This window comes from Phasianus colchicus, chromosome 8 (genome assembly GCF_987193195.1).
Source record: "Phasianus colchicus chromosome 8, bPhaCol1.hap1.1, whole genome shotgun sequence".
Taxonomy (NCBI): domain Eukaryota; kingdom Metazoa; phylum Chordata; class Aves; order Galliformes; family Phasianidae; genus Phasianus; species Phasianus colchicus.
The window spans coordinates 10,512,019-10,539,548 of record NC_143443.1 but is presented as its reverse complement, the minus strand read 5'-3'; the positions used below and the strand labels follow the sequence as shown (position 1 = coordinate 10,539,548).

The 27,530-nt window shown below is 37.0% G+C and overlaps 1 protein-coding gene across 12 annotated transcripts in view; it reads left to right on the top strand.

Annotated features, from left to right (window-relative positions):
* The window catches only part of CTNNA3 (catenin alpha 3), a 447,191-nt gene that overhangs the window by 379,423 nt on the left and 40,238 nt on the right, over window positions 1–27,530 (top strand). For all 12 annotated transcript variants that reach the window (XM_090144866.1, XM_090144867.1, XM_090144868.1 and 9 more), the window contains one exon: window positions 18,319–18,411. In XM_090144866.1, the coding sequence (XP_090000992.1) occupies window positions 18,319–18,411 (93 nt within the window). The remainder of the gene's footprint in view (window positions 1–18,318; window positions 18,412–27,530) is intronic.

The following is a 27,530-nucleotide window of genomic DNA, read 5'->3' as shown; positions in this document are numbered from 1 at the left end:
TTCATAGTGTCTTGTGTACATGTTGTCTTATGTATCAGAAATGATCTCTTTCTCTACCTGGGTGTATAAGCATATGATATGAAAGCATGTGATGATGTTATGCTGTGTCATGTCAGTAGTATCCATATCGGTCTGACTGAGGATTTTCTTTCCCCTGGAAGGTGCCATGTTGTGTACATGTGCCATTCTGGTGACTCTAGTTTTGATTAAGTAGAAGGAAGTACTTAGGAGTTCTGGGAACACACCACTTTGATATTTACCAAATTTCTGCCATTAGTTATCATCTGTTAACGTTGATTACTTTCTTTTTGTTGTTCAGAATTCCATATTGCAGTAGAAATGCTAAGTCATGGCCTCAGCCAGTAGTTGAGCACCTGGTGGGAAGGCAGGGCCAACCCAAGGGAGCTCAGATGCATGCAACGGACCTGTGAGACCAGAAGAGGTAGAGCTAGGATCTACCCCTTCCCAGACCTCATTTAAGGGTCGGCAGTGTAGGCAAGGGTATCTCACTGGAGATCCCTATGTACTTGAGGTCTTCCAAAGGTAAGCAGTTTTTCTTCATTCATTCCTGCATCCACGGCTGCTGTGTATGAGCTTGTCCTCATTTGTTGTAGCCAAAGACTTTGCCACCCTGCTGTTATCGCTGTACTTTCCATCACATAATAGCATTACACATATTATCACAGAGTCACAGTATCATAGGAGTTGAAAGGGAACTTGGGGGATCATCTAGTCCACTTCACCTGCTAAAGCAGATTCCCTACAGTAGGTCGTACAGGAAAGTGTCCAGGCATCTTTTGAATATCTCCAGAGAAGGAGACTCTACAATCTCTCTGGGTAGCCTGTTCCAGTGCTCAGTCTCCCACATTGTACAGTTCTTCCTCATATTTGTATGCAATTTCCTGTGTTCCAGTTTTTGCTCATTGCCCTTCATCCTGTCACTGCATACCACTGAGAAGAACCTGGTCTCATCCATGTGACTACCACACTTTTGATATTTATAAACCCAGGTCTCTCAGCCTTTCCCCATACAGGAGATGCTCCAGACCTCTAATCAACTTTGCAGCCCTTCACTAGATGCCATCTAGAATATTTCTGTCGTCTTGATCTGAGGAGCCCAGAACTGGACACAGTATTCCAGATGTGGCCTGACCAGGGCAGAGTAGAAGAGGAGAATTATTTCCCTCAGAGTGTTGACAGTGCTCTATTTAATGCACCCTGGCATATCATTGGCCTTCTTGGTGATATGAACAGAGTTCATATCACTGTTTTGGATCATGGCCAAAAGTTATTACTCAATATTATTCAATTATTTTTTTTTCCCCCAAAATACTGTGATTAACTGGCCTCTTTCTAACCAGAAAATCCTATCAAGATATACAGTATCTTGAACAGAATGTTACTTTGCACTCTGCCAGACGCTTTACTCATCTCACACTCTTGTCAGTAAGAGAAAAGAGATGAGAGAAACGTAGACAGTGGATCATACAAGTGGATCAGACAAGCGGATCATACAAGGTTTTTACAAGTCCTGACGAGATCATCTGGTTCATCTTCCGTGAAAAGCAGTGTGACTCTGTGCCCTGTCAAGCCAAGTTTTGAATATCTGGAGATTTCACCTCTTCCCTGGACAAGGTTTTCCAAGGTTCAGTTGTTCTCAGTCTTGCCTCTGGGTGGACTTTCCTGTGAAGCAGATTCTGTTGATTGCCTATTGTCCTGTTGCCAGGCATTCCCATAAAGAGATTGCCTCCATCTTCTCTGTAACTACCTTTTAGGCAGTGAAAGATTGTCATTAGATCCTCGCTGAACTGCCTCTCAGCTGAAGTGCAGTTCTTTCAACTTCACTTCATGTGTATAGTTCTCTAGTCCTCTTATTATCAGGCAGTCCTCTGCTGGACACTGTCCACTTTTTTTAATGTCTTTCTTGGATTGAAGGGCAGCAAAATTGGGAAAAATACACCAGGTGTGGCTTTACAAGTGATGAGTAGAGTGGCATGATCACATCCATTGACCTGCCAGCTATTTTTTCTTCTTGATGGAGCAAAAGATAAGGCTGAATGAATGCAGTATTAGTCCTTTTTACTGCTTGGCTTTAGTGTTTCACTACCATTTGTTCCTGCCAAGAGGTCAGAAATGTTTCTTTCAAAGTGACAAAACTGAACTTTTTACTCTAATATTAGGAAACGATATTGGAAGGAAATGACAGAATCTTAGAAACTCATCTCCAATATATGCTTTTTTCCCTTCCTGTCACTTCCCCTTTCTTGCTTCTTTGTTAGTACTGTTTCCTCCTTCTGTTCTATTCATTCTCCTTAGCAGTTTTTTTATCCATTCTTCTCAGTTGTATTGCTTGTCCTCATTTTCTTTTTTGACTCTCCCTGCTGGATGGAATCCTCCTTTACCCTTTAAGGGTGTTTCAGGTGAAGTTCCCTTTATCACACCTTCACTAATATAATAGATGTTGCATCTTTCTTCTTTAGTTGTATACTTTCCAGTTGTAATTCCTCTCTTTACTTGCCTTGGTTGATTCCAGAATGTCATTCAGCTCTTCATTCTGCTGAAAATTCTCAAAGCTCTTGGTTACTTCTCTCAGGGCTTAGCCTTGGGCTATTATCTATTCTATATCTATAGATATTATCAATGGTATACTATTATCCATTGTCTGATAAACTAGTCATTTTCAGCACAGTTGCTTCTGCAGTGCTCTTCTGTCTTGAATTAATCTCTACCATATGTGGGTTGACTGTCCTAGGGAAGAGATTAGTCAACACCTCTTCCAGCTTTCTGTGGCTATTGTGTAGGGAATGTGCACCTTATTGCTGAATATTTGTATTTAATATCCACTTGACAGTATTTAACAGAACTGCTCTTTAATTGCTTAATGTTACCTATAAACATCTCCATATCTACTATATCTTCATTAAGCTTTCACCTCTAAACACTCTTCTATCAATTTTATTATATTCCATGACAATGGGAACATCACTGCTGTGTGTGTTGAAATCAGTATTCATCATGCTACATGCAGTTAACAGTGGTTCCTTAAATTACCTCTGTGTTTATTTGCCACTGTGCATCTACTTTTCATCTGTTTGTTGTGGGTGGTTTTTTTTTTTGTTTGTTTGTTTTTCAGTCTTCTACTTAGTTTTCCAGATGGTCTTTCTTTGGGGGAACAGAATCACCTTGCTCTGTGTTTATACAGCATGCAACAAAATGTTGTCTGGTTCAAAATTAAAACTTCCTAGAAAGTATTACAGTAAAATAATTCGCTCAGAACAGATGTTTTAGCCAAAGCAATGGCTGAAATGCCTCCTTGTGTTAGATTCTCTTACTTTGTTAGGGAGTTTCTAGTTCTCTGGAAGGCTGACAGTGTCTTTTATGTATTTTGGGCCTCCCTAGAGAGCCCACATTTTTAACTATATGGAGAACAAAATACAATGTAAAAAGCTGCTTTCATAAAGAAAGAAATTACATGTATTTCAGCTACTTGAAACTAGTTGAACTAATTGACCTAGTAGACTCAGTTGGAACAGAGTGGCTTCTCTTATTTGGCTCTTACTTATGAAAGCAAGCTTCTTGCTACATTGCATACAACTCCTAGACTTTTACACTTTGCCATTGTTGTGTTTATACCTGATTGTTTGCAGTCAATAAATGACTCTATGACCCAACTACTATTTTATATTTTTTTTTCAGTTAAAAATACTACTTTTCCAAATCTACCTTAGGTTTCCAGTTTTTAAAGCATCAGATAATGGGAAAGATGTGCTGTTTGCTATTTATTTGTTTGTTTTTAAAAATGTTTTATGGGTATTTTTAGTAAACATAATGAATGATTTCAGAAATGCTGATGAAGGACCAGTGCTGAAGAATCAGCTGCATACTGTATCCATTAAAATTTGCAATTACACATCCTGGCAAATCTGCATCATCTTCCGCCTAAGATCTACAGCCTTAGGTATCATGCAAGGCTGTGAATTTAGAGTTTTTCAGCATCAGGTTGCAATATGGCTTACCATCGAGTTTCTTAGTACTGGGTTTACTGGTTTCAGATTGTGAAGCCAATACGTTTTGTACAGGAATGGATGGCATGAACAATTTTGAGTTGCATACTATTTTAAACTTCAATTTTTCCCTGTTTTAAGAGCTTGAATTCTATTGCAAGTATGTAACATATATTTATGTATTTAATTGTTCAAAATATTATTCCTCTCCTTCAGGATAATAGAGCTTTCCAGAATGGTTTTAGTAGCTCTAGTTTAGTGGCTCATTGAAAATTTACGCATAATGCAGTGTATTTTCTGGAACATGAAAATCTTTGCTAAGGGTTTTTTGTAACAAAGAAGAGCAGTGTGTATTTCTTCCTTGCCATTTAGAGCTTAATGTCTAATGTAAATATATTCCTACAGAAATAGAATGAATGTTATTCCCTTAAAAACACTAAATTTTTAAAACTAAGACTAGAAGACGCAGCAGAAGTGTTACAAATGCATGTACTTCAGTAAAACATTATTAAAATCTGTTTCTTATCACATGGTTTATAGGAATTTGAGAAATGCAAGACTGGAAATGGAGACAGTAGATAGAGTTATTAGCTCAAGCAGTAGTTCTGACTCTGAAATCTGCTCTGTCAATGTTTCTAGTTCTGATATCGAGATCTTCATTACTCAGTACTAATTTGGCTATAGACTTCTATTGATCAGCATAGTCCTTGGACTGATTAAAATTTCTCAGTTGCCATTCTTTTCATTGTTGAATCATTTGACAGTTAGGATGGACTCTTTTCAGCATGAAGGAGGAGGGATGCATTGCAAATGTATTCAGTGTTCAACTGAGATACAGTTGTATTTCAAAAGTAGAAATTAACTGTGTTCTAGGTTGTGATCTCAGATTTTCAATCATAAGAAAGGAGAAGCAGTGCTGTTAATCTGCTCTGACATTGAGTTAATAGAGTGTAAGGTCTGGTCCAGTTGTCAGCATATGATGCAGCTATGTGAGAGTGAAAAAGATTTGGGAAGAATTTATTTCTTTCTTTTTACTACTGATAGTTCTTTTGCTTTACTTTCTTTATAATATCTTGTAACCCATAGGTGTATTTCAGTTAATTTCTTTCAGTTAATGATACATTCCTGAAGTTTATTCTTTTCTTTCCTCCAATTTGCACCACCAGATTATTTTCTTGAAGGCATGGTCACAAAGCTGAAAGGCAAGCAGGCCATACCAAGGAAGGAGGCATAGTTATAGTAGGGAGACTGACTCAGTAAAAAAGCAGAAACTGTGGAAGGAAATTAATCTGAGAATTAAAAAAAAAAAAAAATAGTATCCTCCTTTGAGCTTGATAAGTAGAAGACTGGTTACCTGAAAAAATTCTGTAGAGGCTGACAAACCAGATACTACCTAATTGTCTGAGAACCTCAGGGACTTATATTCTGCTCTAAAGAAGAAAGGAAAGAGATGCTCTGTTATATTCAGTACCAACAAAGTCAGTATGTATTGACACTGAAGTGAGGTGTGTTGCAGCAAGGGAGCATCAAATGTGCAAATGGATTATGTTGAAATTGCATCTTTGGAGCACCATTCTTCCAGTGGAACTAAGCTATTAGTTTTTGAGGCTCTCTTGCTGTTCCCTATAGCAAGTACTTTAGTTATTAGGAAAGCAGAGCAGTAACATTAACGGAAAATCAGTTTCTTAGTCCATGTGCTCTGTTACCCCAGGCTTCCTTGAGGTAGTCCACACAAATATTGTTATGAGAAATAAAAGGAAATCTAATTCATTTAGTTGGACTGATTATTTTTTCTGGAAGTAAAAGGAACCTTCATAAATGTTTTTTTATCTTGAGAAATTATTATCTGTGCCATTCCTATTAGCTTAGGAAATATCCTGGAATTTGATACATGTTAAATTTTCCTACAAAAATAATGACTAATTTCATGTTAGGATAAAGGAAAACATCCATACAGAATACTGGGAATAAAGAGCTGCACTTAATTGCCTAGAGTGATGTTTTGGCAGCCTGGGGATGCACAGAGTTTCACTTAGGTTTCCCTAGGAATGACAGATGACTGCTTTAGTGAGCTCCCTTGCACTCCTGGCAGCTATACGGCCTTTGTTCCTGAAGAGACTCTTCTCTTTGCTACAGTAGAACCAGGTTTCCTCCCTTGGGATAAATACCACCATGGTTAAAGTAATGCCATTCTTTCATTGGCTGTCTGCTTGTAGCCTTAAAAGCACAACCACATGCTGATTGGAACTGACAATAATCAGTGTCAGAGTTGGGTAACCGACATGAATTGTTCTTCTACATGTATTCATTGTATTAAGCAGGCCATTTCCTGTTCTGGGTTGATTACCTTCTTTCTAATCAGTTTGTAATTTGCTTATTGAGGAGATCAGTTAAGTGGATGTGAGGTAACTACATTCTTAAATCTTAACAGATGTAAAGTGGGGCTAGGCAGAACAACAGCAAATAGTGGTGTCACCTGCCTGTGTTGAGGTTTGGACTTATGGACAATAGATTAATGCTGATTTCTGAAACTGAAGCAATCCCCAGTGGAGAAGATTGTGTCTGCTTAAAACTTAAGCTATCCTTTTCTATTCTTTTACATTACTATAGTCTTAAAATTCATGTCTTACAGCTTCCGTCTTCTCAGGCTTGACTGCTTGATTTAGTTTTATTGCTTATATGAAACTTACAGATCACAAAGCAGATGACTCACCCTATGTGCCCTTTAACTGCAGAAGGAATTTGAAAGAGTTATTTTTTCCTGGATAAAAAGACTTTTCTGGCAGCATTGCAGCTGGTTTTTGTTTTTGTTTATTTGGTTTTTGTTTTTGTTTTATGTTTTTTTAATTATTATGTAATCTGCTTATTTTGGTTGTTTTTTTTTTTTGTGTGTGTATATGAAATTGTCCCAATCATTTGTAGAACATACTAGCTATATAATTCACAAAATGTTTTCTGCCCCTTAAGTTAACATTTCCCAGCTGGTGGAAGTAAACCCAGATTAAATTTTAGTCTGTGTTTAGTTTATCAGTTAACACCATCATTTTCTCCTGATATTTTCCATTCCAGAAAACTCAATAGCAAATATTAGCTGCAGTTTGGATAATAAGAGAAGGAATGATTCACTCTTGCACAGTTTGTAGGATTGCCAAATAGCTCATAGGTTTGGCAAGCAGTTCCTCCTAACATAATTGTCTTTTAGGCTGCGATATATCGTATGCTTCCTTTTTGTTTATTCTTGGATAAATAGATGAGCTCAAATATTTATCTATTGCATAGGAAAAAAAGAAGTTGAGGGCATCATGAGTTGCAGGAAAATAGCATCCTTCACAGAGGGAAATTATTATTATTTCTTTAAATAAAAACATATTAGGGGCCACTCAACAACTAAGACGAATATGCTACCATAAAGACAGGGTAGTATTCCTGGAATGGAGGTGGTTCATCACAGGCATTCTTTTGTGTTGTCCTGCCTTGCATTAACATTGTTTATTTGTATCCTCTTCATTTCTTTCCCTTCCTCTTCTTTCTTTCTTTAATTCCTTTTTCATTTCTCACCTATAATCTTTCTTATATTTTGTCTCATGTAAATGCAGATTTACTTCTAATCCTGGGCACTAAGATAGTATAAGAAGTGTTTATCGTAAAATATGAATGCTGGAATTTTCACAGGGTGCCAGTCTCTTTAGTAAAGGGTAATTAATGCATGAATTCTTATTTCCAACTTGGATAAAATAAAGAATGTAGTCAAGTATGATATTTAAAGATACAAAAGTATATTAAAAGACACTTAAGAGAGCTCCAGTAATCCAATTCAGAAAGACTTACTAAGAGTGAAAACAAACATAATAACTAGGTTAGAATATGGATGTAGGTTAGAAGATGGATGTTAAATACAACACTTAAAGGCCAGACACCTACGTTCATGTGCCTGAAAGTCCATCTCAATCTAGGTTCTTCATGGATTTTATACACTGGGGAATTCTTTTGAGCTAAACAAAAACAAAACAAACAAGCAAACAAACAAACAACAAAACAAATGAAACAATGACTGTTATCAGTCAATTTTCCAGAGTTAAATTCACAACTCTCTGCCATGCCTTCCCATATAAGATGAGGGAATTGTTGGGTGAAGCAGGATGGAATCCACAACTGCCATCATCTAAGAAAGTAATTTAAAACAGTTGGCAATTTAATGAAAATAGTGTCATCTTTATGATAAGTAGTTTTCATATTCTTTTTGGCCAGGTGACTTTGCTAAAGGCTTGGAAGATTAAAGCCAATTCAGTAGCCCTGGACTTCTGTTATTAAGAAATGAACCTTTTGAATCGCCTTTCTAAAAACTGAAACATGATTGCTCTTTTAAAAAACAAAATAAATCCATCAAAACCAGCACGTTACCATAAAGTGGTTGATAGAAATTATCATTTTGTTGTAACCCAGAGCATGGTGTTGTGGGATTTCTACTTAATTTCCTGATTGAGCATATTACAGCATGGAAAGTAGTATAGAAGCAGTAATGTGTATACCTTATTTTGGAAACCGCAGTACTTGACTTGAGGATGAGCTCACGTGAGCTGATGCTCTGGTAATGTGGGTGAAAGAGGCAAGACCTGAGCTGTCCCTAGAGAGGGAAGGCATTGGAGCTAGGGCTCTAAAGATTTGCTCACACCCTTGAACAGTCACTAGAATTCATACTTTCCTTCCGCTCAAATAACTGTTACGGTCACAGACACAATCCCTTCCTGGATTGGCAGATGTTGTATTCTTTTTGACACATTTGTCCTCTTCATCAGATGCATTTCTTTTGTGCATCCTATTCTTGAGGAATGTGGCTTTAAGGTAAAATGTGAGGTATGAGGAAATTAGTGAATGGGTTAGTCTTATTTAGCCTAATGAACACAGCAAAAGTAGGAGAAAGAGAAGGGAAAGATGTGATAGCCATTTTAAAATATGGAAACTTTTTTTGCACAATTAAGCATAAAATGTGTTTTCATGTGTTCAGTAATGAATAGGAGGAAAAAGATTAAGCTTTGACATCATGGGAGAAGATTCAGTTTAGCCACAATTCATATATGAGACAGATTTTGTGAAACTGTCATGGTTATTAAGGATCTTGTGTCTTTCTTAACAGTTGCTCATTTTTATCTGTTTATTTTATCTGTCTGTGTTTGTTAATATCTCTCTTTCCATTTTCATTGGGCAAAAGAGACTGTTTAAGATGCCTACCATGCTGTATTCTGAAAAAATACGCAGAGGGGAAATATTAATAAGCTTCTCACGTGGTGTGTTCAAGGTGAAGATTCTTTGCTGCCTATTTCATAAGTTTGTTATAAAACCTTCCCAAATTAGAAAATAATTAGGTATACAAAACAAAGTATTTTCCATGCAGTAGTAAATGTATTAGTGATAGGAGTACATGTAACCTTTAGTAATTATAACCAAATGATCTAATAAATATTATTGTGCAGGAATAACAAGGACTGAAATAGCTAATGCTTTGGATGGTTTTTGCTTTGTTTTTAATACCGCTTTACTTGGAGAACCTACTTAGTAATAGCCTCTTAAATTTGAGTCAGATTGCTGATTTGTGACATGCAGACTGGTTTGCAGAATGATCTACTTAATGTGTTGTTTAGTTCTTCCTCAGCTGATACGGATCACTCAGTTGAACAGTTATTGGTTACTGAGTGACTAAATGTGGCTGGATGCATGTTACAGACATCAGAACACTCTTAATAATTAAAAGCAGGAATGAAACTAATAAAAAAAAAAAAGCCTATGGCTAGGGTGGTATGGATGAGAATCTGCTAAAATGGAAAAAGTTATAGGTGGGACTTTTTGGAGAAGATGTTAGCGAGTGGTAGTTGCGTGTTCAGAATTGGGCTATGTATTCAAGCCTGCATTGTTATAGTTGTGCACAAGGTTTGACTGACAGGTCTGTTCCATGCACCTTTGTTTAAGATGACACATTTTACTTGCATGTCTGATGCTAGAGAAGGTCAATTGACACTCAGGAGACTCCAGGAAGTCTTCAGGTCCTAGGTAATAATTTCATCTACTCCAGCATAACAAAAGCATTTCTAATGGGAAACCTTTTATTAAGGGATGCATCTATCTATCCAAGGGATTTTTTTTAATTACTTCTTTTAGAATGATCACCTAGCATAATTCACTTAACAGAAATGATGTATTTGACGTGTCAGGGAAAAGTCTTTGATGCCTGTTGCTCAAGCTTTTATTCATCTGCTAAGTTTGTTGTAGAATTGAGTTGTGTATTTTCTCTTACTACTTGTAGTTCTTAAACACTGAATTGTCAATCTTCAATGTATTCTTCTTTACTTTTAACACACTGATTTTTTATTTATTTATTTATTTTTTGAAAGCAATTTCAGTTTTCTTACCTACATTTTATGGGACAGTCTGCCTTGAAATATATTTTTAGTTTTGAATTCAGGAATGGAGTTTCTCCATGATAAATGGAGTTTCTGCACGAAGGTCTGTTTATGAAGGTCAAAGCATGATTTCAAATCTCTTTTCATAGTGGTAGATTTATTTTCTGTATCTCACTAGTCCCCATCATAAGGAAGAAGCATTGTATCTTTGAAGCTAGCTACATGGATCTTCATGAAAATCATCTCCTGTGCTCTGGGGATTCACCTACCTTCCATGGGACTCCTCAGTGCTAACTCACAGTGTCAATCAGTTGTGTCTTGGAACCCTCAGAGGACAGAAATTGTATGATCACTCTGGACAGCCTGCTTCACTGCTGGGCTGTCCTCAAGGGGGAAAAAAGTTTTCCTTATTCCTGACCTGAACCTCTCTTTTTCAAGCTAATTCCTATTGTCCTTCATCTTTCTTCTTTGCTTTTTTATACAGAGTCTAGCACCATTTTCTTGATGACTTCCTCATAGGTTTGTGGGGCTGCAGGGTGCTGCTCTTATATGTCCTGAAGTCACTTCTTCAGGCAGATATAAGCTAAGAGGGAGCCAAAACTGGATTTTATGGGCTTTCTATAAGAGCCAAGTAAAGGGAGTTTATAATTTCCTTTGATCTGTTGCTTGCACAAAGATTCATACAGTCCAGTGTTCTCCTGATGTTCCCTACTGCCAGGGCACACTGCAGGCTTACATCCGTCTTGCTATCTACCAGGATCCCCAGGTCCTTTTCAGCTGATGAGATCAGCCAGACAGTCCACAGTTTCTTCTGTTTGTAGCTAGGGGTTTTCACAGCTGCCAGACTTCGCCGTTTTCTTTTTGAATTTTTTTGAAGTTTCTGTCAACCTATTCCTACAAACATATAATTTTCTCTGGATAGCAGACCTACTCTTAATAGTATTGACTGGTCCTCTGATCTGGTGTCATCTGCAAACTCACTGAGTGCACTCCATAATCTTCTCCAGACATAGTAAGGATGTCATATGTGACTGATCTTGGGATAGACCCTTATAGTACTTTTTGTGCTGCCAGTCACCAGGTTGAACAAACCTGTGAACTCTGTGAGACTGGTTATCTGAGCAGATCTTAACCATCTAGTTGTTTGCCCATTCAAAGTTTAATAACAAAGCTTGGTTACAAAACCTGGGAGATGGCCAAAAAAGCCTTTCTAAAGGATATTCATTGTTCTTCTCTCACCCAGAAATGGTTTGTTGTATAGGACATTCAAGTTGCTGAGGCTGTTCACAGGTTCACAGTCACCACTTTGTCCTTCATGTGCCCAAAAGAGTGTTTTAAGAGGAATCATTCCATCATTTTCCCTGAGACTGGAATGACACTGTCTGTACTGTACTTTCCCAATTTGCTTTTTTGACTTCTTTTTTGAAAACAGAAACCATTATGACGTTCTGAAGACTACAGTGCAAAGCATCTCCTTTTTTGCATCTGGAGTTTGCCAGTCCTACAGTAACGATGTTTTAGAGTACTTTTTCATATGTGTAGGACTGATAGAGAAAACAAGTTCTGTTCTCATTTTCAGTTGGAGTAATGTTTGGAAGAAAAGTATTCTGTTTCAAATATAACTATAAAATTTTTAGGTCATGTATGATTTATAAGGTTTTATGGCAAAAATGAGAACAACTCATTGGGCCCGGGTGAACCTGATGAGGTTCAACATGGCAAAGTGCAGAGTTTTGTACTTGGGCCGGAGGAATCCCAGGCATCCATACAGACTGGAAGGAGCGGTCCTTGAGAGCAGCCCTGTGGAGAAGGACCTGGGGGTCTTGATAGATGAAAAACTTAATATGAGCCAGCAGTGTGCTCTTGTGGCTCGGAAGGCAAATGGGATCCTGGGCTCCATCAAAAGAGGGGTGGCCAGCAGGGACAGGGAGGTGATTGTTCCCCTCTATGCTCATGAGGCGTCCAAGTGTGGAGCCCCCAGTACAAAAAAGACAGGGAACTTGTTGGAGAGGGTCCAGAGGAGGGCCACGAAGATGATCAGGGGACTGGAGCACCTCCCCTGTGAGAACAGGCTGAAGGAGCTGGGCTTGTTCAGCTTGGAGAAAAGAAGGCTGTGGGGTGAACTCATTTGCAGCCTTTCAGTACCTAGAGCGAGCCTACAAACAGGAGGGGAATCAACTCTTTGAAAGGGTTGATAACTGCAGGATGAGGGGAAATGGTTTTAAGTTGAGGGAGGGGAGATTTAGGTTGGATGTCAGGGGGAAATTCTTTACAGAGAGAGTGGTTTGGTGCTGGAACAGGCTGCCCAGAGAGGTTGTGGATGCCCCGTCTCTGGAAGTGTTCAAGGCCAGATTGGATGGGGCCCTGCACAGCCTGGTCTAGCATTAGATGGGAAGGTTGGTGGCCTTGCATGTGGCAGGGGGGTTGGAGATTGATGATCCTTGAGGTCCCTTCCAACCCTGGCAATTCTGTGATTCTGCGAACTATAAATTTGGCTTTTCACTGTCTTAAGAATTATTTCCATTATAAATAATTATATTATAAAATATTTCTATTGTAGATTAAATGTCATAATTAGCTTCCCACTAGATGGAGCAGCTGTATGTCAACCAAGTAGAGAAAACAGAATATGTTTTCAGAAAGCAAAACAACAGGTATCTTTTATTAAAAATTAATATTCTTTGTTTGTTATTGAGTTTAAAATAGAAACTTCTAAGTAATGTGGTGAAGTTTCTACTTTTTAAGTATAAACAGGGATATTCCTTGACTGGAGCTATGTTATAACTGTGCTTGATTATATTATTATTTGGGATATTACACTGTTTTGTAAAATATTGTAGAAAACATGCTTCATTGAAAACTTTCAATCTCTCCTTGAAATATCTGCAAATAGGCTTCCAAGTTCCCAAGTGAGCCCTCAGGAATCTATTGAAGAATTTATTCTCTTGAAAAATAAGCTGCTTTGCCTGTCATAGTGTTTCATTTGTTCAAAATGGCTACCATTTCTATAAACCTTATTTTCCATGTATCATTTGACCCTAATGTGTGCAGTGCTATTCCTAGTTTTGATGTTCATGCATGTCTTGCATGAGACATTGAAATTTATTTTATATACACAAACTGTGCGTAATAAATTGGCTATGTAAATATTGAAGGAGGTCAGTTTCCCCTAATGTCTTAGACTATAGCATAACTAACTCAGCATTATCAGGAGAAAAGCTTGTTTCAAACTCTTCTAGGCATTATTTGAGAGTGGCATACTTATTCCAAGAGATACAACCAAACTCAGGGAAGGGAAGAATGAAACCAGAGCTGAAATGCAGATTTTCAGCAAAGGAGGTGTAACTTTGGATAGAAAATAGGTGCTGAAACTCTGTGTGCCAACTTCTTAAGCAGTGCCAACTTCCCAGTTTCTATTTAGAAAGGATTTTTGGAAAGCACTTATCAAAAATACACTTTAATGTTTCAGTTACATCCCTGTGCTCACATCTTTCCTATCTCAGGCCACTTACTGAGATAAATGTTATCTTAGAATCATATAGTCACCAAGTTCGGAAAAGTCCTTTAAGATCACCCAGTCCAAAAATACTTCCTACAAAAGCATGTTCCTCAGTACAACATCTAAATGTTTTTTGAACACCTCCAGGAATGGTGACTCCGCCACCTCTCTGTGCAGCCCATTCTAGCAGCTGACCACTCTCTCAGAGAACAATTATTTCCCAACATCCAACCTGAATCTCTGCTGGTACAACATGAGGCCACTTACTCTCATCCTATTGCTAGTTACATGGGAAAAGAGGCCAACCCTCACCTCATGACAGCCTCCCTTCGGTGGTTGTAGAGAGTGATAAGGACAAACATTGAGGCCTCAATGTTGTTCTTGTAGTGAGGGACCCAAAACTGAACACGGTACTTGATGTGCAGCCTCACCAGAGCTGAGTACAGAGGGATTATCACTTCCCTGCTCCTGTTGGTCATGCTATTTCTGATACAAGCCAGGATGCTATTGGTCTTCTTGGCCACCTGGGCATCCTGCTGGCTCATGTTCGGGAGAGCACTGACCAATACCCCCAGGTCTGTTTCCTCCACACAGTCTTCCAGCCACTCTGCCCCAATTCTATAGCATTGCCTGGGGTTTTTGTGGCCAGTGTGCAGGACCTGATACTTGGTCTTGTTGAACTTCATCCCACTGGCCTCAGCCCAGAAATCTAGCATGTCCAGACCTCTTTGTAGGGCCTTCCTACCAGGCAGATTGACACTTCCTCCCAACTTGGTGTCATCTGCAAACTTATTGAGGGTGCAGTCAGTGCCCTCAGGTCATCAGAAAGGTATTGACAGGCAAAATCTTAATATACTCCCAGTTAGAACTAAAAACACGAGGATTGTCACCTACTTAGGCTCCTGATCTATCTAGCGATTTGTAAAGGTGATTAATCTTACCTTTTTTGTACTGCTCTCTTTGAGTGAAAAGTTGTAACCTGACTTAATGTTCACTGAGGAAAGAAAAAAAACAGCAAACACATAGCATCCAGTAGTGAAAAGGTATCTGATATCTCATACATCATTATTTTGAAAACCTCAGCTATTTATCATATAACATGATCTAATTGATAATTCTTCTGTTAAAACTACTTTCAACTTTCTGTTTTGAAGATCATCGTTTGTTCTTATCATTAATAAACTACTAAATTGTTTGATCTTCACTGAAGTTTCTGTTCTCACTACTAATCTTAATGGAAATTGCAGCTTAAGCCTATAAAAATTATTTGCACAGCAAATCACAAGAACAGTTCATCACCTGCATTTGAAGATTAACTATCTGTGATGTGTACAGGATGTGGCAGGACAATATTTTTACTGTTACTTGATGACAAATTCCTTGCCAACAGGTTGACAACACTACTATCAAAGACAAAGTCATAGTCCTTGATTTAAATGATTGTGTCAACTTTACATCCATAATATCTTAAATAATATGAGAAAGATATTTTTAATGGGAGGTTCCAAGAACAGTTTCCAAATACAGATGTATTTTCATGTTTAATGATAAATAGGAGGATTTAATAATTTTGACAGTATAAGAACATTGCATTTTAATTTGCCCTAAAATGCTGCTTTTTATTTTTTCTAAAATGACACTCAAAGTAATCTCCTTTTGCAAAAATCTGAGAAGTGCTTTTAGTGAATTAGAAATAGACATCAATGATTATGAGGTTATTAATGAATTGATTAGGAAAAATAAATTAAACTAGCAGTTTACTCTTCTCCCTCAAGGGTATCAAGAAACTCTGGTAGCCTGTCATCTGGCAGTATTAAGTACGTAGCAACAGCAGTACTGTGAATAACACGTGAAATAGCATGCACTAGCTAAATATTTGTGAAGGGCCCATTTGTGAAACATTTGCCGTACATTGTTACTCTGAATGACGTGATTTCTGACATAATGAAATTTTCTAATATGGGCATTAGTCACGTTTTCAAAGTAGAGCAGATAATCTCTTTAAACCCATTCTGTTCTCAGTGAACAATATAATGAATTAAATTCTGACCCTTGTAGAGTGCACGTAAAGCATTTATTTTTGCTGTTCTAGAATTTACATACCATAAATAGCTCTGTGTTTGCACAGATATAGTAAAGAGACACCCTTTATTTGCAAGATTGATGAGTGTATGTGACATTTAAAAGTGCATGATCTATATAGCGTTGTTTGGATAGTTATCTGTGAGGAGTGTATACATATAAAAATGTGTATTGGAGAAAATTCCATGAAAAAGAGTCAGACACGTTGTTCTACAAAGCATGGATTGAAAAGCAAGTAAGCCTAAGAGCACACTTGCACAGTTTTGAAGGACTGGCAGAAATCTAAAACTTAAGGCCAGACCTCAGTTTTATTATTTTCTATAACACTGTACTAGTAAAGCAAATGTAAAGGTTTTTTCATCAGAGGAATGATACGGTTTTCTTGTTGTATTGACTTTGTATCATAACAGTATAAAAGTCATCAATGCTAGACTTGACTATAATTTAGAGTTCTCAGTAGCAAAACCAGTGAGAATGCAGATTTATTAAAATCATAAATATGGAAACACACATTTACTGTCTGTGTAACATGTAACCAGTAAATAACATGATTATAGTCTTAAACACATAGGGGTGTATTTGAATGAATTTTTGTGGGGATTGAAAAAAGACTTTTTGCAGATGACCAGAATTTCTCAGAATTAAAGGCCAGTAACATTTGGATTGCGTGGAATTCTCACTTGGTCTAATATCAAGACAAAAGGCAAAATATTTCATAACACTGATAATCTTTGCCTGAAAAGAAAAATGTTTCTTTTTCCCGCTTTACGATTAAAGTGTGTGCAGGTAAATGAGTTGTGTTCACCCCAAAAAATAAAAATGACTGCCTGTCTGTTTTCTTGAGGATATCTAGGCAGTACTTTTCACCACCAGGATTATATTTCTGTCAGGCTGGGCAGTAGCTTTGTTTATTTCTTGCAATATTAGCTCATTTGAATTACTGTTATTTTGTTCAGTGAGTAAAATCAACTTCTGTGCTTTGAAATACCAGAGCCTTAATTAAACCTCGTTGAAGTCTAGCAGCACCTATACCACCTGCTGGCCACAGAGCTACTTTCCCAAATGACTGGAATGTATGCAAGTGGATTTATACAGTTTAATGTAGTGTTGCTACTATGTTATGGGCCTGAAAATCAAGTAACACAACCCTATAGTGCTCCTCTCAACAAATATTGACTATGTATAACCTACCAGTAAAAATGAAAAGATGAAAACACGTAGCTACTCTGGATTAAATAAATACATATTTGATGTGATTGAAAATTGGGTAAAAGTAATGGTGATTTTCAGGGTGTTTTTTTTCTGCATATCTCTTGGCACATTTATTATCCTCTCCTTATCCTCTCATGTTTCTCTAGGGACACATCAGGCTTATGGGGTACTAAGACTGATATGGAAGTCTAGAGGTCAAGCTGATAATAGACCATCCAACAGCAGATCTGTCACCAGTTCTTTATTCAGTCTGGCTTTATGTGTAAATTTGTTTCTTTAAAACATGAATCCCTTTAGCAAAAGGAAAGCTTTCTTGAGTATCCCATTGCATTGATAGAACCAATATTAATTTTTAGATAGTTTATAATTCTGAATGTTGCGTGCTTCACTGTGTGCTGCTATGTTAGTATGGTTAAACATGCTTTGAATGTTTCGTTGGGTGTCCCTTAGCCACGTTCATCGTACTTTATTTACTGAGTTATTTATGATAAAATTCAAAACTCCTGCAGGTTTTTTTTCATGATATATTGGTAAATGGGAATGTAGGAAATAAATTTCAAGGTTTGACTCATACAGAAAATATATCATAAGGAAAAAAGCATTTTTCATTAATTTGCTCAGGGTATAGTTGAAAAAATCAGTATCAAAAAATGTTAGCAGTTCAGGTTTTTCTGATTGTGTGTACAGTACAGTATGTGCATCACAATAAGTCAGAGATATACTCCAAATATGAGCAGTTTGGGTCTTTCCAAACTGCTTAGTGTATTACAGTGAGCATGTTAGTGTTTCTGTACAGGGAAGAGAAGGTAGAACAAACCTATGCATTCTGGTCACATAAATGTTTGTAGTATGCCTTTGCTAGCAGCAGTAACATGAGATGTAAATATCAAATAAATTCTATAAGTGCTAACTTTAAGAGTCAGCTTTAATGTTATCATGGCTATTTTCATCTAGTTCAGAGCTGTCTGACAGAATGTGGTGTTAATTAGCATTTAGTAGACACTTGTTCTACAGCAAGACTTGTTTTTTTGTTTGTCAGACATTCTCTTAGACCAAGTTATGTTTGACATCAATACCAAATTTAATAACCATAAGAGAGAATAACGCTTCAATATCTTTTTCCTAGACACCTGAAGAGCTTGAAGATGTATCTGACCTTGAAGAAGACCATGATGTACGTAGTCGCACTAGTATTCAGACAGAAGGGAAGACTGACAGGGTATGTATTACACCACTTTTTTTTTAAAAAGCAGTCTGATGAGGTAAAAAATGCTATTGGATTACTTCTGCTATGAAGCCACTTAAAGTCATACAGTGAGTTATTAAAATCTTGTTTGACTCTTAATAGATACCTGAAAATCTATAGAGGTCACATGACTGATATGTATGACCTGAGAAAGAAAAACACTGTGTGATTTATAAATACACAGTGAAGGTGTAAATTAGAAAAATTCTTATACTTCTGGATGAAGCTCTAACAGATTATAGTCTTGTCCTAACTTCTAGTAGTTCAAACTATATTGACATTTGTAAGTTTTATGTTTGAGTCCTTCTGAAGCCTTTAGTGCATATTAACTAAACGTAAACTCTACATGTGAGTAACTGCACCTGCACAGAGAAAGGGATATATCTGTAATCTTAGCCACTGCTGTGCATGAGTTACAGACGTATAATTCTGAGAGTCTGTGTGAATCAATTCCATAAATTTCTATAGAAAATTCTATATTACTCATGAAGAAGTATGCAAAACTTAACATAGCGTTTGACAATTAGGTTAAGTATTTCTGGAAGTTCTGAGTTGTTCTGCAGCTTGTATCATTATTTAACCTGAAAACTTCACTATATTACTGATTATTGTTTACATTCAGACATTTTTAAGAGCCTCTGAACATTTTGGAGTACCACAAAGCTTTTTGTTACAAAATTGGCGTATTTAGCAAGCGTTACTTTTATCTATATTTTTGTCTTAAATACTGTTTCGGCAAAACTGTTCATGACTTTAAGCTGAAAGACCCATGCGGCCAGAAACATCAATTTCACTAGCTGTTTTTAGACTACCTAAAGCAATAACAGATTTCTCACACTTGGTTTAGTCTACTATTATTGCAATAATAGATGTTTTAAGCAACACAGATAGTTGAAAAATAGCAAACTTTTAACACAAAAGGGATGTCAATAAAACATCACTTTTCATAGAATGACTTGGGTTGGGAAATACCTTGAATATCATCCTATCATCCCATTCCACTACTTGTCATGGGCAGGATTGCTACCTACCAGATAAGGCTGCCCAAGGCCCCATCCAACCTGGCCTTCAGGGATTGGAGCATCTACAAATTCTCTGGGGAACCTGTGCCACTGCTTCATCCCTTTCTGAGTCAAGACTTTCCTCCCAATATCTAATCTAAATCTCCCCTCTTTCAGTTTAAAACCATTCTCCCTTGTCCTTTTACTATCTGGTTGTGTACAGTCAGTCCCCCTCCTGTTTGTAAGCTCCTTTCAAGTACTGAAAGGCTGCAGCGAGGTCTCCCAAAGCCTTCTCTTCTTCAGACTGAACAATCCCATCTCCCTCAGACTTTCTTCATAGAAGAGCTGCTCCAGCCCTCTGACTATCTTTGTGGTCTCCCCTGGACCCATGCCAACAGCTCTATGTCTTTCTTGTTTTGGGGGCCTTAGGCCTGGACGTGATATTTCAGGTGGGGTCTCATAAAGACAGAGTAGAAGGAGACAATCTCCTCCCTCTCCCAGCTGGCCACCCTTCTTTTGGTGCAGCCCAGGATACTTTTGGTCTTCTGAGCTGCAGGAGCACACTGCTGGCTCACATCTGGTTTTTTGTCCATCAGGACCCCCAAGTCCTTCTCCGCATTTCTGCTCTCAATGAGTTCTTCTCCCAGTCTGTACTCATATCTGGGATTTTCCTGACCCAGCTGCAACACCTTGCACTTAGCCTTATTGAATCTCATTACATTCACATTCTACTTACATTTGTTTTTAAGCAAGCACGCTCCAAAAAATGTTTTCTTTATTAAGTCCCTAAAATCGTATCAAAAATACTAACTAAAATGAAAGCTGTTCATTTGTATTCCATTTTTTTTTCTTAAAAAATGAATTCTGAAAAAAACACCCAAGGTAAACTATGAAGAAAACTGTAGGATTAGAATGGTTCCTGACTGATCTTTCAGAAACTACTGGCAGTTTATATTTAAGTCTTATGTATACACAATGAGTAAAATTTAGTCAGTATTTTATTAAAAAAAAAAAAAAGTAAAAAAAAAAAAAAAGTTAAGGATTGGGTGGTTTTTTTGTTTTGTTTTTTTGGTTTTTTTTTGGCTATATTCTGTTCTCAAGAAGAATTCTGTGATACCTTTTGTACTTCTTCATGCCGCATTAACAAATCTAATAAAAAAAAGGCTTATTCTTGGCAATGGGATTTGTTGAGGGACAATGTATTTAGTCTCACTGGAATTTTAATCTCTTTTTCTTTGGGAAATAAGTAAAAGCTTGTTTACTTTTGTACATGTGAATCACATGTTAATTAACTGTCAATTGTTTCTTATAATATGGTGTACAGTGTAACATTTATAAAAGATTTTTCCTTACTTTACAGGATAAAATTTTTTCTGCAGTTAAGAAAAGCAAACTTTTCCTTCAAAATATTATTCTTTAAGATGATATGATTCATTTGGAATGTAATATATAGATGGTATACGGAATAGTTTTGTAAATATTCCATAAAGAATGTAGATGAAGGTTTTTCTCTCACTGAGAAAATATGAAAGTAATTTGTAGATGTTTGCTATCCTAATAATAACAAAAGATCCAGAAAAAGATCCAGAAAAGCTTTGAAAGATCTGTTTTACACACCTGTGTTCACACCTCAGATAAAACAAAGTACTTCTTTAAAGGGAATTTTCTTTGAAACAAACCTCATCATAAACTGTGGGTGGGTCAAATGTCTGAAAAAACAGTTGCTTGTTCGTACTGGAAATAAACTTCTTTTTCTTCAGTTTTTCCCCCAGATAATACAATTACCATACATTTCACTGTTTTGAGGATCTATTTAGTAGTCATTATTTAATAACTGATTCTGATCCTTTAATTGGAAACAATTTTCTTAGATTTCGCACTATGACACAAGGGTTGTAAAATGGCACATCATAAGAAAATTTAATAGAAAATGAGAACTCTGACTACATAAGACACATACTCTCTCAGACCACATCAAGATGTTGACAGAAACTTTCATATGTAGTTTTTTTAAGTAAATGTTTTATGAAATCTACTGTCTGCTGAAGCAAATTTGAGTGATGTTAGGCCTCTTTGGTCAGCTTTTTTGATGATTTCTATCTGAAGATTTATTCCTGTAACAGATTAAGCAGTATGGAGACTTTGTATAGGGAAGATCGATTTTAAGGTTTAGACTGGGTTGGATTGATTTTTGTTTGTTTATTTATTTGTTGGTCAAGGCAGCGGGTTCTTGTGCAGTAGTAAGCCTTTCTGGTGCAGTGATAACACCAATGTCTGCAGTCCAGAAGTAGTATGGCAAGATTGCAAAGTACCTTTTTTTTCCTTCTTGTGTTCTTTCTATTGGATGTTTCCAGTATAGTAAGTCAATTTTATTTACACATTTCTCTCTCCATATTAGTTCTGGATAACAGCACTCTTGATTTCACTTGCTTTGTCAAGAGTGTTTCCATCCTCTCATGTGTCTGATTTCTCAATGTTCCCAATAGGAAGCTGGTGCTTTTGAAAGAGACTTCTTTCTTTCTCTCATCATACATAAAGCATATAAAACCAAATTGGATATGCATTCACTGATGGTAACAAAGGCTACATCTTAACTCAGAAATCTCATTTTTCTTCATGTAGATAAAATTGATACATTATTAATTATAACTTCTCTAGAATATCTCTCTAGAGAGAGGATGTAATAGATATAGACTTAAGCTCATACTGATATTTCTGACTGCATCTATATAGGTAATCTTGGAAATGTTACTGACTTGTCTTTCCCTCAGGTAATTTCCAGTCTCTAAGAATAATATGACAGTGCTTATGGCACCTTCCCACGTGGTGGGATGCGGATTAACCTCTGCCATGTGCTGTGAGATCTGTCAGTAATTAAACTGGATAGCATTACTAATTATTTGTAGCTCAGTTTTATAGCCCTGAAAATCTTTAGGAGCAAATTCTGAGCTTCTGCAAAAACATGTGCTACTTGCAGATCCAAGGAACAATGCAGTCCTTGTACTCTGAAATTTGGATCTACCATATGCCAAGTGTTCTTCCTCTGGTGTCTGTGTCTAAAGTGTAATTATTTTGTAAATTTATCACACAAATGTTGTTTTGGAAATTTATACCATTGTGATCAGAGAGAGGTAGTTTGTGACTTAGTCATCATCAGGTTTTGAGTTGAAGAGAACGTTAAGTATTTGCCCAGTACATTTTTTTACTTAGAAGACAATGTGCATTCTGAGGCAAGAGAAAGTTTAAGGGCTTGAAGTTATAAATTAGTAAAGAGAATAGCTTAGCTTAATTTTAAAGCTATTGGTGGGGTTACATGATCATACTGAAGAACGTACAAAATATTTTACTGTGTGCAGATGAGAAAAGTAAAACTGTTCTCAGACAACCAACCGCCCACATTGTTTCTCAGTTTCTCAGGCTGTTACATGAATACGTAGATAAAAATATCTGAGAGTAAGATCTACATTTGTAGAGATTTGTTGCATGTTATGTTTGCAGAACAGTTTGGTGTTGATGAAGAGTTGATTCAGTGTGTGTGATAGTGTGAATGAGAAAATCCAAAATGAATTATTTTCTTGTTTTATTTGTATTATGACTTACATACAATGAAATACCTAAAAATATATTCAGCCTTGAAAAGACATCCAAAAAAGTCTTACCTCTCCTCAGAGGACATGCATTCCAGCCCAGCAACCAGCTTTGTTGCTCTCTGGATGCTTTCAGGTACTTTAACATCCTCTTTACATTGTGAATCCCTGCAAACAGTATTCAAGGTGAGGTTGCTTCAGTACTAACTATAGTAGGAATCATCTCTTTTGACTGGCTAGATGTGCTTTCCACTGGCACCTTATAATGGGGCTTGCTCCCACGGCTGACAGGGCTACTGTCAGAAGGGAATACTTGGAGGGGAAATGAGACAGCTACTCCTGTTCAAGTTTGAAAGACTTTGCATCTAAAGTCACATTGTTATTATAAATGCTGGCATACTTAACAGCAAACTTTTGCTATTTGGATAATGAAAAGGCAAATTTAGAATAATATGCAAGATTAATTTTTAGCAAAGCTGCATAGACTCTGGAAATGTCAATGACAAAAATTCAAGCACAATGCCAATTCAGTGATTTTGAGCAGGTGTTGCTAATAATAATTTTGATGCTTAATACATGGAAAAAGATTCCTTGTCAGGTGTCATGATCTGTCAAAAGCATTTAATTTCCTCTCTAACTTCCTACATTTCTTCCCTTTATTGAAATAGTGATAAGGTCTGTGTTTCTCCTGTACTGAGGACTCCACATCTGGACAACTTTGATCCTTCAACATTGACATGATTTCTTGAAAAGTATTCTGTGAACAGTTTTTCAATGAGTGTCGCATCCACTCAATGCCAATTATGTAGAGATTATGTTTCCCTAGATTGTTTAGAGAAGGACATGAGAACCAGTGACACAATCCAATGCAGCCCAGATTCATGGCATGTTTCTTCTTTATCTACAGGCCTTTTTCCCTGGCACAGGGAGGAGTTAGATTAATAAGATGCATTGCCTTATCAACCTTTTTTGTGAAGGTTCATGCAAAATCGACATTACGATTTGTGTTTTTGAAATTATCTCTTCATTCAGTTTTGCTGTATGTAAAAATACACAGGATTTGACATGGTAGCAAAAATGAGGCACCAAAGTTGATGAAAGCAGGCTGGACTTCAGGAAGTATGTTACAGTCCTTAATACCAGGAAAAGGCAATTGGTGACCGCAGGTAGTAAACCTGAAGAAATGCAGCTTCTTCCGGCTTCCACTCCTATACATTTAATCTCTAGGGAATGTTCTTTATATTCACTTTGCCATGGATTGTTAATATCCAGTATTTGCTGTTTCACCTCTTTTTCCAAATGTGAGTGATTATTCACTCAGTAGAGAATGTAGGATGTGATTTAAAAGGCAGTGGATGCATTGACGTTAACAGAATCACTTCAGACACTAAATTTCTTCAAAATTGTATAAAGACAGTGTTCCTATTCTCTAGTTACAGTCTCACAACACTTTGCACCTTACAAATAGAGGAAATGCTACATAGTTTTCAAAGGGAAGCTCTTCCCTGTCAAAGAGATATCTGGCTCGTTTCTGTCTCAGGAAATTTTTGATAATGTAAACATTTGTTTGGAGGTATGGTGCTTCATTCTGCTGTTTCTCTTCTCTCCCTTCCTCCCTCTTTCCCTCCACACCTCCATGTTAGAGATAAGAATTCTGACATTATGGCTCTGGCCAATAATTTGTTTTAGGGGATTGGGAAAACAAAAAGCATGTCAGTTTAAGAATTCAAGAGAATAATGTAGGTCTATACAAAAGTCATCCTTAGAGAGTGAAGTCAGGCACTAAGGCCGATTTTTGAGGTTGAATTTCACTGGCAAATGATGCAGCAGTAGGACAAGAGTCAAAATCTTCACTAAGTAGCTGCTTCTTATGGGTCCTCTGTTTTAGTCATCGTGTGGATAATTTGTTCTGATCTCTTAAGTTGTCTCAATCTGTAACAGCAAACTGACTGAAACTTAAAAGGGTTTGAAAAAAAAAGATTCCCTACCCTTATTCTGTAGCGTCAAGTTGCAAACAAGGTAATGTAAATAACTCCTCAAGAGTTAAAGGAAATTAAAGAAAATATATATATATATTGCAGGTACTTTTCTTTCTTAAGGAAAAATGAAAAGTAAGAAATACAGCTTCTCTCTCTCCTAATTTTAATAGTTTTCCTGTACCATACTGTAGAAGTAATGAAAAAGTTGCTTTTCCTAGTGGGCAAAATAATCGAGCACTGGTGTAATATCACATGATTAATTTAGATCTTTACTTTATATGTATCTGTTGCCTATTTCAAGATGAAGTCATATCTACACTTAGACTGTGCATACATTTGTTTTATTTTGTTACTGGCCTTCCAGTACTTGAAGGGATCTTATAAACAGGAGGGAGATCAACTTTGTACACGGGCAGATAGAGACAGGACAAGGGGAAATGATTTTAAACTAAAAGAGGGGAGGTTTAGGTTAGATGTTAGGAGGAAATTCTGTACTTAGAGAGTGGGGAGGGGCTGACACAGGCTGCCCAGAGAAGTGAATGCCCCATCCCTGCAGGTGTTCAAGGCCATATTGAATGGGGCCCTTGGCAGCCAGGTCTGATGGTTGGCAGCCCTGCCCATGACACGGAGGTCCAGAATTGTGGTTTCCTTTGTGCCTTTGTTTGGATAATGTGTCTCATTCCAGCTGAAGGTCATTCTTACTGACTTTTGTAATAGGATACTTTGTCAGATTTCCCTCATTAAGATGTCATCTTTCTTGTGGTTTGTGTATCAGGGCATACGTTTTTCAATGCAAAACAGCATGAAAAGGGGTACTTCAGTTCTTTAGACTCTGTAGCCCAGTTCTTTATTTTTGTCTGTTTCATATTTGTCTTAGGAAGCTCTTGTAACCATGAGGTGAATGTGTTTTGATTTTATGAGGTTTGTTTTAGGTCTTTCTCTCTCTCTCTCTCTCTCTTTCAATCTCTCTCTCTCTCTCTCTCTCTCTCTCTCTCTTAAACAAAACAGGAAAAGTATTCCTTTAATTACTCAGTTACACTTTATAATTTAGTGATTGCAATTACAACATACTTTGGGAGGCCTATAATTTCCAGTAATTGATATAAATGGGAAAATTAACCTTGTGACACAACAATTCAAGCATAAATAAAAACTCTTAGATCGCATGGCTCGAAAACCGTATGCAGTGCGTATAAAGCTGATTACCCATTATATCAATTATAACTGGTAATTCAGTCACTGCTGTAACTTCCTGTTTTAAGTTTGGAAGATGATGTTTTATAAACAAGAATACCACAAAACATTTGCAAGATAATTACATGTCTTAATAGTTGCTTTATATAATACATGAGGTGGACCACTTCATAGAGAAGGCGATGGATATAAAACACAGTAGTGACATCAAGATGAACAAGACTAAAGATCTTGGTTCCCCCAGCCTGGTGGGACATATGGTATCTGCATAGAATACCAATGAAGTCGATTTCAAGTATCTATGTGCTGTTTTTTATTTGCTTTTCTGTAGACATGCATTTAATCATTTACATAATTATACTTCAAAGATGAATGTTTCTTAAATTATAGTAAAACTGGAGGCAGTTGGGATTCTGCTGAGATAAGGCTTTATTGGGAGGAAGAAGAAAAATGAATAAATTTGTATAGAAAAGCCAGCAAGAGCAAAAAGCCTCCAGTCATCCTGGCATTAGTCCATATATAATTGATGTCCATGAGGCTGTTCTTCTGCCCCTCTGAGAGGCCGTCCGTAGCCAGGATCACACAGGTAGAGAAATTAGTGGTCAGAGTCAGGAGAGGGCACGTGAGAGAAAGTGTTGTGTCACAAGTTCATTGCCTGTAGTCAGTTACTCATGCTGAGTTGTTTAGCGCTCCTGTACCAAAGCCAGTATGACCCACATGACCATTTGTAGCAGCAAAAATGAAAGAAAACCCAGGATAAACTTTCAAATACTTATTTTTCTATTTGAGTTCTAGATACAAATCTGAAAGGAAGAATTTACTATGGGATTTGCATTTAATGTTTTCACAGATGTTTTCATAATACACTTTTCTGTGTCCTTCCAATCTTTCCTTTATTTAACCAAAAATTAAATGCACAAAGCACTCTTCAAAATGTCAGAAGACGTATATGAGGTTATTCACTAAATACGTAAGGTATTTTGAATAAATAGAACTGCCTTTTCTTAATCTTGATGTGGTTGTCATGCTTTCAAATCCAATATTCTGTATCCTGTGTTTTGAATATTTTCCAACTGTGGGCATGATAACTTCTGTGTGACTTATTGGATTCAGCCTATGAACTGTAATGTTGTTTAAGAATCATTAGGATAGTCAGCAAAGGCTTTATGCAATTCCACTTTTTCTAGGGAGATTTTAGTTTTTTCTTTCACTGACTTCTAGCAATTATTTCCTTAATTGTTTTGATATACTGAGTCAACTGAGAAGCCTGAGCTTTGTTTCAAATCACCTCCCAGGACTTTTAAGTTTTGGTGAAGAGATACCAAAGAGAA